Source organism: Coturnix japonica, chromosome 1, assembly GCF_054131305.1.
Source record: "Coturnix japonica strain WE chromosome 1, WE-NBRP24, whole genome shotgun sequence".
NCBI lineage: Eukaryota > Metazoa > Chordata > Aves > Galliformes > Phasianidae > Coturnix > Coturnix japonica.
This window is the reverse complement of record NC_140663.1, coordinates 30,044,341-30,058,178: the sequence shown is the minus strand read 5'-3', so window position 1 is coordinate 30,058,178 and position 13,838 is coordinate 30,044,341. Positions and strand designations below refer to the sequence as shown.

Sequence of the window (13,838 nt, the reverse complement as noted above, 5' to 3'; positions counted from 1 at the left end):
TGGCCATAACTGCCATTTCCAGCTATGACTGCAAAATACAACTCACAAAGGTGCTGTGGTTTATCCCAATAAGTAGCTAAGCGCCATACTCACATGTTTGCTCACATGGCCCCCACCATCAGGATGGGGGAAGAGAGTGGGAAAACAAGGCAGAACTCATAGGCTGAAAGAAAAACCATTACTAAGATAATAGTAATGATAATGATATATACATATACATTCAGGAAACAAGTGATGCACAAACAATTGTATATCATCCACTGACCAATGCCCCGCTACTCCCTGATCAGTGGCTGCTCCCCCAGCTGACTCCCCACCATTTTCAAGTTTTTTTGCATGGTATCATATGGTACAGAATATCCTTCTGACCAGTTTGGGTCAGCTGTCCTGGTTCTGTTCCCAGCTCCTTGTGCCCCCACTGCCCTCTCAATGGCAGGACAGCCATTTATCTTCTTCTTGTCTTGTTTTTCTTTTGCTTGTAAGCAAAATCCTTATCCCATAGGAACTGTTACTGATTCAGGCCTCCTCATTTAAAACAAAATTCAATTACAACTGGAGAAAAAATGAAAAAAAAAAAAAAATAATCAAATGAGTAACTCTATACATTACTTGGAAACTTGGTGGCACGCAGGACAGAACTAAATACAACACAATATATTCCAGTGCACAGATTCAGAAACATACCCAAAGGGTTGCCCTAAACTCCCTTCCAAAATGAAGTATAAAAAAGAATGTGGACATTTCCATCTCCTTGGCTGATTCCGAGTTACAGTGCTTTGCACACAGCTGTTCAAACAACCTGACTTCATCACAGGCAGCTGAAGTACCACAAGTAAAGAACTGGCATTTTAATATACCCACATAAAGCCCAACGACTTCAGGTGCTCTGGCTGCCTGAGGTGCTGCCTGCCTGCTGTCCCACATAACAGTGCAAAGGAAATAACCTGATCAACCGTCATGACCAATAAAGAGGCGTTCAGTTTTCTTCTTCTTGCAGCTATTTAACTGCATTTCTTACAACTGTATTAACGGCTCTATGACCATTCAGCTTGTCACTAACCCAGTGATTGCTTTACACACCTGCAAGGCATTAAAATAAAAATCAATACAAAGGAAAGGGCTGGGCTTTGGTTTTGTTTTTTGGATACAGTACCATCGTGTGCAACAAAAGAACAAGGTATACTCTGAATACTTCCCCCTTCTAGATTAATAATACGAGTATTCTCACTTCAGAGAGGCAGCAAACATCTCTTTTATAGCTGTTCCCCCTTTCACTTCTTTCATCCCTTTAAAAAAATTAGAAGAGAAATGCACACTTGCTGGAATACACAGTGAAACCCATCTCTTCGGTGAGTGCTTTAACCACCAGGCAATGGATTCGCGTTCACCCTGTAAATAATTAAATATTCATTAAGGCTGGGGAAAAGCAGAACAGCTTCACCAAACACAAAAAGAGGAGGAGATTTGTCCCTAAATACTCCGTTACCTCATTCTTGGAGCAGTCACTTGCAAGATGGGAGATATGAGACTCAAGGCTCAACACTGACTAAGATAACGGCAGTAAGATACAAGGGCAGACTCTGTATGTGAATGCTCTGATCACCAGGAAGGATGCACTGATCAGGCTCCTAACATCACAGTATCATATAGATTTCCACATGGCTCAGCAAAAGAAACTTTAACGTTCCAGGTCATCACTGGTGGCAACTCGGATTACATCAGGATGGGGCCAGCATTATCTCTTCCCTCTGCCAGCTGGAGGCAAAGCAGCTTCTGGTCTATAAATAAGGGGAGCTACCCTAGAGAGGCGCTGTGCCTCAAATTATAACAGTGCACAGAACAAACACATAGGCCTGTATACATGGTCACATACACATACCCACAGACACCTCTGTAGTGAGACAGCAGCTAAAGGGGAAAACTAACCATGGTAACTAAAGCACAAACACTTTTAAAAATTTAAAAATTCTTTTATTGATTTAATCCCACAGGATACTTTCCACCCTATGCCTCTCAAAGCCCATATGGAAGAGTGTGAAAACTGCTGCAGTAGCCTGAAAGTCTGCTCCCTCCAACCTGAGCCAAGACCTCCCTAGTTACACAGCAGCCATCCTGTAGCCGTCAGGAAGCAGCACAGAGCTCTACTGAGCTGGCCGGCTGCCTGCCTGCATCTCCTTGACCTGTCCCATTGCCTTCCCTTCCGTTCTCCTCAGTAATCTGCTGCATTGCCAGCCAGGGTGGGACAGGCTGGAGGAATTACCCCTCGGTTCTTATTTTCAGTCCTTCCTCCCTCTTGATGTGAAAGAGGGTTTCTTTGCTCAGTGTTATAAAGCAGTTACCATTGTCTGTCCAGAAAGGTTTCCCAGGGATACTGAGATAGAGGCAAAAACTGACAGGCAAATGTTACATGTGTTAGCTACTTGTTCTTCACTTCCCAGTTACCTACATTCTTTCACTAGCCTTGAAGCGCTCCATGCCTCACTGCAGCCTACTGCGATAAGCATCAACTGGACCAGCTTCTTTTTAAAACATTTTTTAGTCTCATAACAAAAACATGGTTCAGTTTTCTGTAACTGTGTATGACCAGGCTCAACAGAAACACGAGCATTTTATTAGTTCTAGGGAGACTTCAAGCAGCCCACCAGTATCCAAAGGAAACCTGCATTAAATCTAGAGAGGGACATTTTGTTAGAGAGTGAAGTGGTAGGACGAGGGGTAATGGCTTTAAACTGAGAGAGCTGGTTTAGATCTGATAAAAGGTAGAAATTCTTTACTCAGAGGACAGTGAGGGACTGGCACAGGCTGCCTACAGAAGCTGTGGAAGCCCCATCCCTGCAGGAGATCAAGGCCAGGTTGGGCAGGGCTTTGGGCAGCCTGGCAAAGCAGGAGGTGCTATTCCATGTCCACAGCAGAGGGTTGGAACTGGGTGAGCTTTAAGGTCCCTTCCAACCCAAACCATTCTGTGATACACAGTTTTAAGTGTTAACAGTTTGTTGACAGACAGATGACTATTTGGATTTCACTTAGTAACTTCAGTCAGGTATATGGAACAGGGTGGTTCAAGGTACTCTTGGCTGTTTCTCAGTTAAGCCATATGATCTAGGCTGCACGGGGATTCCACCTTTCTCCAGGTAAACTTAAAGAGAGTAACAGCAGCGTTGTACAAGCAGCGCAGTGCCTGACCCATACCTCAACATCATGGCACCAGAAGTGGCTGGCAATTAAAGGATTACAACAGAGTCACTGTAATCCGATGAGCTGAGCTGCTGATGCGCACAGACTGCTGGCAGCAGGCTGCCCAGGGAAGAACCGAGGCAGGGTGTGTGTTGGCTGAAGGCTCCCCAGAGCAGCTCTAGGGGAGCAGCACTGATGGGCCTCACTATCCACACCAGGCTCCCCATAGATTTGCACAGTGCATTTGCTCCTATTCCACATTTCACTGTGGCTTTGAGGAGAGATAACCTGAGATCGACACTTTAGTTCTATTTTCTGTCACGACATTACAAATCTCACTAATTTTATCCATTGTTATTTGGAAATTAGGAAGGCACCAATACACAACAGCAGCCTTAAGAGGGCACATAATACATATAATCCTATTACACTGGTTCTTAACCTCAAGTAGTCTGTTGGGAAGCAATGCCATCATAGATTAGGAAAAAAAATAAACTTCTTAAACACACCACTACCTACTTGCAATACAGAGCAGACAAGCCAGCTTTCTGTGACACAGCCAGATCTTCATGGAGCTGCCATTTATTCTAAGAACACAGAGACACCAATTTGCCACGAAGCACCATCTAAACACAAACAGCAATGCTACAATCTCGCTGTGTCAAGTAACCTGCGTTAAGGTACAGTCTTTCTTTAGTATACATTTTGAATGTCTCCATAAACACTGTCAAAGGATGAAGAGTCACTTGCTGCCTATCAGCTTAATCACAGCATGTTTTGGTACAGAAGTGCATCTAAGAAGCAAGGACAAGAATGACTGGATGCACCACGCAATTAGTTAAAGTTAACAATACAAATCTAAAGGTGTTTGGAACCTGGAAGAAAACAGCAATAGGTCTCCTTGTTCCATAATAATAATAAATAGAATATAATAGTGATAACTGTTCATTTACTCTACTACTTTCAGTAATTGCTGAGTTAGTTTCAGTTCAGATGCCTGCTTATCTTGGTACTGAATGAACACCTTTTTTTTTATTCCTTTTAAATCTTGTCTCTGACCCAGCACTTAGGATTGTTTATCCTCTCTACACTTAAAAAGAAGCAGAGGGGAAAAGCTGAGAGCAGCAAGGCTTGAAAGAAGACAGGTTGTTATAAGAACAGAGTCATACAAGAGCTATCACTGAATGTTATTAGACTTCTGTTGTACTCTGTAAACATGAGCAGACTCCTCTGCTTTTCAGGAAGCAGATACTTCAGAACTGGATAACACACAAGAGAATGATCTTTTACCATATGAAAGTACGGACAGTGGAAAGTGAATCAGCACATCTCCTTATTTAGTCTAACACACAGATAGAGCAATGCTAAAAGCACGCGCTAATCTACGTGTGATGAGTCCAAGCAGCACCTTGAAGACTTCTGACAGAACACAGCACCAGTGAACTGCTGGTAGATCCTACACACGGAGCAACTCAGATGAGTAAGCCCTGAGTCAGTTAAGCAGCCTGGACAGTCCGTTTACATGAATGTGCAGGAGTCATTTCTGTTTCCCACAGCAGCCAATTATGTCAAGGGTTGCAGTCATTACTTCCTGGAAGTCATCATTCAGTAAGTCAGCTGTACTTGCTTCTCATTCTCAGTATGGTTAACAAGAAATGGTACATTACAGATGCAGTATTCCTCTATCACTTTTACAGTATTCATTATATAATTTTGTATTTTCTTATAATTTTTGGAATTTACTTCTATTTCACAATTTAAAAAGCTCCCTTCATTTACACCCGTAATAAGAAGGCTCAGAAGTCTCCATTTGTGTTATCACTCAATAATAAGTAACACATCAAAGTTAACAGGGATAGTTCAATTGATGAATGCATGATTGCACTTCTAAGCAAATTCTACTGGAATTTCTCCTAAAAAAAAAAAAAAAAAGATAAAAAAAGTGTTTCCCTCCTCCCTCCCCCTTTTCAGCGCTCTGATTTAAAAGCAACCCTCAGCCCCACCTAACCATGAACACTATGATCAAGGGAAACACAGATCCATATGCCTGCACAGAGTATTCATTAAAATCAGGTCAGCTGCGCTGTCCTGCACTGTACAGAGTTAGAAATTAATGATACAGGTCATCCAGAACCCATTCCGCAGACATGAGTGTTACAGTCAGGTCATAAAGCACACATTTCCTCCACAGCACCTTCTGAGAGCATTTTTGCTTTGCTAATGCTCATTTCCTCGAGATTTCTGTCTGACATAGGAGGCTGGGTCCTTTTTCTGCCCAAATGTTTCAAGTGAGAGACCACAAAGGGCACCTTCTTTTCCTACCTGCAATGTCTGTATCAATAACGCACACCTACAGCTGGGATGATTTGATTATGCCAATCGTGAACTAAACCAAGTGGCTTTTTTTCCATTCTATTGAAGGCAAACTGTTGGTTACAACGTCCATTCTCAAGGACAAGCAGAGCAACACTAAACCAAGGCCAGGTCCATACACAAAACAGAGCATTAGATTTGGCTCAGGTTGTCTGCACAACATTATCATGCTTTCCACAAAAAGACAGCATCGCCACCTCAAGATTTATTGGACGCCTAATTCTTCTCATAAGGTAAAAAATCAAGGTTTTCAGTAGGTTGTACGATGTGAGATTGAAAACTGCACCCTGAAATTCATACAACATATACTTGAGAAAAAGTCACATGAACAGAGAGAGGAGAGGGAAGGGAGCACTGAAGAGATTTTCCTTTTTTGGTTATTGAGCTGTAGGCAACAGCAAACAGCTCTGGGGTACGAACATTTTGCTCTGAATCACTGGGCAGAGCATAGGTAAAACGTAACAGATCACCTTCAGCCTGCCTGCTGGCCACAACTGAATTGTGACATACTTGCATGTCCCACAGGCAGCAGAACACAGCAGATTCTTGAGGAAGCGGTATCTCAGGATTACTGTTCCCATTACAACAGATCAAAGTGAATTGTTTGCCTTGGAGTACTCCCACAGGAGCAAACCATCACACAAACTGCTACAGCAACCTACAGTTGTTTAAATCCTGGAAACAAAGGAAAAACAGCAGTGATAACAAACTTCTCTGGTTCTGGTCCCCGACATAGCCTTGGTAATGTAAAAGACATGCAGCAAGCAACCTTCCTGTGCAGAAAGCTCAGCTCAGCCTCTTGCCAGGAACACAGCCCCATGCTCACAATAGTCACACTCACTGCACAGTCCTGCAGATCTATGCTAGCACAAAGTAGTTTTGTCAGCACTCTTGCCTCCAACCACTGCCTCTGGTATTGGCATTTCTCCTCCTCCTGAAGCACATGCAGCCCCACCACCTCTCGCCCTTCAAGTTACCTGAGAGACAGGCAGTGGGACAAGCAAAAAGTGTGAGGAATGCCAGGCCATGGGCCACCTGCAGCTCATGGACTGCAAGGCAAGGAGCCAGGCCCAGTGGCCTTGCATGGGAGGCTCACAGCAGGTCCCAGAAAAGTCTCAGAAAGGTCATCAGCTCAGAAGCTGGCAGAGCAGAAGGAGCAAGTCACAGGGAAAATGCTGCCACAAGAATGAAATCTCCAAAAAGCAGAGGGAGCGGCACATGGGGAGCAAAGAGAGCAATACAAACTGCCTGTGAATGAAAGCAACCCCAAACACAACTCCTAAGCCTTTTTTGCCCTGTGAAAGCCAAGCAGTAAGAGCAGATTAGACTTTAATAAGGATTAATAAAAGCTAAGGTAGCACTAATTTCCACTACAGAGATCAGAAAGGTTATGTGTGGAGTACTACACCAGCAAGATGTAACAGCAGCTTGAAGGGGATCTGAAAAGTACCACCACAAGAGCACACACACACACAATGACAACCTGTCCAGATCCATCTGTGCTCTCCCTGATGTCCAGCCCTGTCCAAAGCGGAGATCAGACATGACACACTGTCAGGCCACGGTCAGTGATTTCCAATAGGCTGTATCATGGTCAGCAAGGGACTTCTGGAGCCACAGCAGCACTGACCTGCTTCCTTCCAATACTACCATCCATCAGCTCTGACTGACAGGGAAAACAGTTTTAATAAAAGGCAAGAGCCAGCCCAAGAGAAGTTTGAGGCAGAGAATAAGATGAAATCTGGACCCCATTGCGTCTTACCACAGCCATTTCAAAGCTATAAGTTTAATTTTATTATCAACCGGTACTTCAGTTCATAAAAAAGTGACCAATAAAAGATAATGGCAGGAAATTAAATGAACCTTAGCATGATTTAGAACCTTATTCTGCAATAGTGCAACTGCACAGAAAGTACATCTGCAAAGGAAAAAAAAACCCTAAAGAAGCATCCAAACTGCTACAGATGCAGAAACAAGTTAAACCTTTCTTAGAATAATGGAAAAAGAAGTGCAGGTACAGAAAAATCTTACACATTAAGTATATGTTATGATCAACATTTTTCCAGAAAGAAATACTGGTCAGACGTGATAAACATTTTTTCCAGAAAGAAATACTGGTCAGACAACCCACTCATTGCTTGTCCTGTCATGTGTGCTACAGCATTTCATTCACCTTTAAATTCAATTGAAACAGTAAATGTAGTTTCACTGCAGGACTGGGGAACAGAAGCTGCAGCGTGTAGTCAAACCAGGAAAAAAATAAGTGTATCTATCTTCCTGATCATTGGTCATGTTTTCCAAAAAGGTACAAAATAATAATAATTTGTTCCTTAACTACTAGAAAGAAAAACTAAGAGATCTAAATATCTGAAATCATTCCTTCATGACCTTTGGGAAGGAGGCTCTATTCAGGGTTACACACCACCCAAACGATTTGCTGCACAGCACAGAACTAATACAAGTTCTTTGGACTGTATTCCAAAACATATATGAGAAAGACAAAAGTACCAAATACACAGATGACAAAGCCTGTTCAGTTTGTGACTCAACTTCTTAAACCTGCAGGTATCTCTTTCAGCTGCATATCCAACTACAGACTCAATGATGTTTACCCAAAGAACTGAGATTTCTATCCTGTAGATGATAAGATCCCAGTAGGAAGTAGAGGAGGAAAAAAAACATTTCTCTGGTAGCCAGTTCTAAGTCTTAAAAAAAAATAAACATGCCAGTTTAACATTTGAATCACCTGTAAGCTCCTGAGGAGCAGCTCCAATCCCCTCTGCTACCATACATTTCTTCTTTGGAGGAATACAATTCTGTAGTGAACCAGGTATTCAAGATCTCCCTAGCTCACCACTTTCCATACCTGAGACACTCACAAAGACCTCAGTAGACACTCTTGTATTTCTTCACTGCCACAGATTGCTTGTTAAGTTTACTAATATATAATATTTGACATTATTAACAGCACCAGGTTGGTCCACAGAATACAAAAGATAGCATAATATAGTATAACAGAAGGCTAATCCAGATCATTGAGTCACGGAATAGCTTTGAACTAAGATATGCTGTGAATAAATCTAAGAAGGGTCACGTATCAGAAGGGTAATATTCGAAACTATAACACCAGTCTGCTGCTTAGTTAAATAGGTCCCTTTCCTCCCTAGCTCTAGGCCTACCACCACTCCCTACCTCCATTCAGCTTCATGGCTGGGAAGAAATGTGCTTCCAAGAACTTCAGAAGCCCTATAAAATTACCACTTTCCTTAGAAAAAAATCACATGCAATTGACAGTCTAGATGATCAGAGATATTCTAAGAAGCTATTTTACTCAGTAATCCAATACAGGCTGCACACAGCCCAAGCCACTTTAGAAATAATTTAAGTCATTCCTCCAAACTGTCAAAATATTCTTGAAAAAAAGAAGCTCTTGATGCTTCCTCCAAAGCCTTTGCTTAAGAAGTGGAACACCGCTGAGAAGTAGGTGCTTCAACAAGACTATGAAGCAACAAGTTCAGACTGAAAGAGAAGTATCTCAAGACAGCTCACTTTCACATAGTAAGGAGTTTCAGAACCAAGCAGTACTTCCCATCTGCCTCTCTGACTTTACAAATTCACCCTCCACGTGAAAAATTTCCTCCTAAGATCTAACCTAAACCTCCCCTGTCTCAGTTTAAAACCATTCCCCCTTGTCCTATAACTATCCACCCTCATAAACAGCCATTTCCTGTCCTGTTTATATGCACACTTCAAATATTGGAAGGCTACAATAAGGTCTCCCCAGATCCTTCTCTTCTCTAAGCTAAACAAGCCAAATTCCCTCAACCTTTCCTCATAGGAGAGGTGCCCCATCCCTCATCTCGACTTGTTCCAAGAGCTCCACGTCCTTCCAGTGCTGTGGGCCCCAGGCCTGGACGCAGTACTCCAGATGGGGCCTCACAAGAGCTGAGTAGAGGGGGACAATCACCTCCCTCTCCCTGCTGTCCACCCCTTTTTTTAATGCAGCCCAGAACACAGTTGGCCTTCTGGGCTGCAAGTGCACACTGCTGGATCATGTCCAGCTTCTCATCCACCAGAACCCCCACGTCTGCAGGGCTGCTCTCAAGGAGATCTTCCCCCAGTTTGTATAAATACCTGGGATTGCCCTGACCCAAGTGCAGCACCCTGCACTTGGCCTTAGTGAATGTCATTAGGTTTTCATGGGCCCACTTCTCCAGCCTGTCCAGGTCCCTCTGGATGGCTTCCCGTCCTTCCAATGTATTGACTGCACGGCTCAGCTTGGTGTCATCTGCAAACTTGCTGAGGGTGCACTTGTTGCCAATGTCTATGTCATTGATAAAGATGTTGAAGAGTATCAGACCCAGGACTAAGCCCTGAGGGACACCACTTGTGACCAGCCTCCACCCTGATACAAAACCATTTATCACAACACTTTGGCTGCATCGAGCCAGCCAATTTTTAATCCACTGAACAGTCCACCCTTCAAATCCACACCCCTCCAATTTAGAGAGAAGGATGTAGTGAGGGAACATGCCAAAGGCTTTGCAGAGGTCCAGGTAGGTGACATCCATCACCCTTCCCCCATCCACCAAAGCCATCACTCCATCATAAAAGACCACCAGATCGGTCAGGCAAGATCTGCCTTTGGTGAGGCCATGCTGGCTGTCTCGAATCACCTCTTTGTCTCGTATGTGCTCTAATAAACTTTTAGGACCATCTACCCCATGATCTTCCCAGGCACAGAGGTGCGGCTCACCGGCCTGTTGTTCCTTGGGTCTTCCTTTCTCCTTTTCTTAAAAACAGGAGTAATGTTTCCCTTTTTCCAGTCACCGGGGCCTTCAGACAGACATCATTTTTCACATGTGATGGAGAGCAGCTCGGCAACATCAGCCATCTCTTTCAGAACCCCAGGATGGATATCATCCATTAAATCAACAGCCAACCTACTGGTACTGCTAGAGGAGTGCCTAAGCTACCCGAGGAGGCCAGTTTACACCACCCAGGGACTAGACAGAACAATTAACATCTGTAACTCCTCTAGTACGAAGCAGTAATGAGAAAATAAGCTACTTGAAGAACACCACTAGCCAAGGTGCACCCCACAAACAGCAAAAGCTTTCTGGCCACACCCTTTCTCCTTTCCTCATGCATGAAATCCTGGCAGCATGCAGGGACCTGGGTTCCCTGCATTTACAGTCTCTTCAAGTCACCTAGCTGGCTAATTAGGACTGATTCCTTAGCCCCTGGCTTCCCAATATCAAAAAGATTTGCAGAGTATCACACAATGGCATCACGACTTTGATGTGTTATCACTGTGCTAACATCAAGCAGAATTATCCCTTAATACAAAGAGTTCTTGTGACATGAAAGAGCATTGTAGTGATACTGCTTGAAGACAGAGCAGTTCTGGCTACAATTTCCAGCCCAGCACATCTTACCAAACAGCTGCTCACCAATAACCTAAGCTGGATGGTCAGAACCAGACTGTACGGACCCCCATGGAGGAGCAAAGCAAGTCAGAATTCCTCCCAAGCTATGTTTACAAATGCCATTTCCCTTTGCAATTAGGATGAGGGACCATAACACTGAAGGAGGCAATGGTTATCAGAGGTGCTTGCTGCCTGAGTCTTTGTTGTTCATGAAATGAGCCAATGCACTTAGCTGGAGGGAAGAGTATTTTTATTTAGAAGAAAAGAATGGCTTACAGAGCAACCAGCCATAATAATAAACACCGTGAGCCCGTGACAATCATATTAGAAGGAGGCAAAGAGCAGCCTGCACGCCCTGCAGAAGGGTTTGGATCACGAGCGTTTTTCCTGCTCAGTGAGCAGGACAAGCCCGATCCATCTCCAGAGGCTCATCTGCTTCAGCCCTTCCCAGCAGGCACCCAAGCTACAGCGTGCCAGCCAGCTCAGCAACCCCAGGCTGCCCACCGCCCCTCTGTCTGGCAGTTCACCTCTTTATTTTAAGCCTAAATCTCACCCCGGACCCAAAAAGCCTTTCATAGCTGACAGGTATTCACACACACACAAAGTTAAGCTTGGAAAGACGAATGAAAAAAAAACCTACCACTTTCAGGTAAAACAACAAAACCGCAGGAATCATTTGATCCTGCAAGATCGGTTCTACGAGATAAGAGGAGAAAAACGACCGCGGGGTTACAGGAAACCCACAGAGCTCGGAGCAGCGGACGGGCTCCTCCCGCCCATTGAAGGCCCGCAGCCCCGGGCGCTGCGTGGGGCTCGTTCCGTCCCTGCATATCTCACACCCTGTATAACCGGAGCCCAGGCGGATCGCAGCCTTGTGGGTGCTGCGTCTCAGGTTCACACCCATCTCCGAAGTACGAATTTATTGCCGTTTGTGCCTTATGTAAGACAGTACCGGGAAGAAAAGCCCCGAGGAGCCGCCACCCGCTACTTTCTCGTCCTCTGCAGCGGGGAAACGCCGCGCAAAGAACAGGAGAGCCGGAGCCGGAGCTGAGCCGGCACTACTCCGGCACAACGCCCGCATGCGACGCAGCCCGGCGGTGCGAGGCTGCAACACTTCCTGGGATGGCTGGACAGGCTCATTCAATACCCGGCGATGGTTCATTCTGAGCCACAATCCCCAGGGCTGGGTGGGGGCAGCCTGGGGAAGGGACACCGGCTCACCATTGTCTCTCGCCTCGGTACCGCTCTCGGAGGCGTTCTGCCTTCCCCCAGCGGTACCGGGGAAGGTGCTCCGCCGCCCCACGAAGTTCGGGCAACAGGCACCGGGCCGGGCCAAGCTCCGCAGGCCGAGCCCCGAGGCCGGGAGCCGCGCCGCTTACCTTTCACTTGACTTTCATACTCCGCTATAATCTCTTTGTCCTTTTTGAATCTGCTCGGGGTTGACATTATCCACTCGCTTCTTCCGCTTCTCCCTCTTCTCCTCTGCTTCGATTATTATTAATTATTAATTGCTATTATTTTCCGGACGGACTCGCCAGCTGCCCCGGCTCCACTCGAGCCCGAGCGACGGGCGGCAGCGGATCGGGGGTAGGCGGTGCTCAGAGCAAGCCCGGCGCGGGCACCATCGCCTCCGGCAGCGCCGCCGGCAGCAGCAGGGCGCTCCGCGGCCCGGGGCCGCCGCAGGGCGGGGCGGTGCTGGAGGGGCTGCCGGGGGGCACCGCTCCCACTAGGCGAGGGCGGGGGCCCGGAGGCTGCGCCCCACCATTGTTATCTAGCGCTCCTCGCGCACCCAGGAAAAAGGAAGGGAAGGGGAGGGAGGGAGTGGTGAGGAGAGCTGACTGCGCTCGGTCGGTCCGCCAGAAGCAGCGCTTAGTGCCGCCGCGTTCGCTTGGGTGGGGACTCGGAGCCGGCGCTCGCCCTGCCGCCGCTATCCCCGCACAGCGGCGCCCAGCGCACGGCCCAGCCCCGGCACGGGGCGGCTCCTGCCGCGCCCCGAGAGGTGTCTCCGAGAATGAACTTCTCCCCGCCTCTCTCCCCCTCCCCTCCGTCGATCTCCCGTCCCGCCTCCTCGGTGGTTCGCTCTGCTCCCGCACCGTCCCCCCTGCTGGCGGCCGGGCCGTCCAGCCCCGCCGTGCCCCGCTGCCCCGAGGCGGGAGGCCCAGCAAGGCCCGGCGGGCGGAGGGAGGGAAGGGGCCGGCCCTGGTGAGCAGATGGCGGCCGGGTGCCGTCTGGGGAGCGGCGTGCGAGGGGCCGCGAGGTGACGGAGGGGCCTTGATCCGCCGGGGAAAGTTAAAGCTTCTCACCGCCGCCTCCGCTGAGCTGCGGGGGGAGGGAGGGAGGGAGGGAGGGAGGGGCCGGGGCGAGAGGTGACCGCTGGGGACCCCGCGTTCCCCCTCAGGGCAGTGCGCTGCTTCGCCGCCGCTTTGCTGTAGGGCTGCCCCGTGCCCGCGGCACCGCCATGGGGCGTGGCGGCATTGTGCAAACGCTGCGGCTCGTCCCGAGGGCTGACACCGCCCGTCACGGCACTAATAGTGGGAAGGAAACAAAGCAGGGTGGGAGGCCGCCCGAAATCGTGCTCCCTTGAAGTGCTGTGCGTGGCACATGGGGAACAAGGTCCTGCTGGAAGGATGGACGCCAGGCCGGTGGGCAGTGGTTCACGGCCCTACCTGCAAACATTGTGAGCTTAAGGCCGTTCGGAAGGGCGGAAAGAGTTGTGGGTGGGAGTGCAGCCCCCACGCCCTTTCTCTGGGGTGAATCCAGCAGTGTGGGGTCAGCCTCCAACTCTGCCTGCAGAGCTGGCACCAGGCTTAGCCCTGTTGGGTTGTGAAGGATGAGTGAGCTGCCAGTGCTGCATGCTGAGAT

General features: G+C 47.4%; 1 protein-coding gene across 2 annotated transcripts in view; it reads right to left on the bottom strand.

The window, feature by feature from the left end:
- The window catches only part of SRGAP1 (SLIT-ROBO Rho GTPase activating protein 1), a 129,895-nt gene extending 116,906 nt beyond the window's left edge, over positions 1 to 12,989 (bottom strand). For both annotated transcript variants that reach the window (XM_015855441.3, XM_015855445.3), the window contains exon 1: positions 12,356 to 12,989. In XM_015855441.3, coding sequence (XP_015710927.2) covers positions 12,356 to 12,422 — 67 coding nt within the window. In that variant the 5' untranslated portion in view covers positions 12,423 to 12,989. The remainder of the gene's footprint in view (positions 1 to 12,355) is intronic.
- Between the last annotated feature and the right edge of the window lie 849 nt (positions 12,990 to 13,838).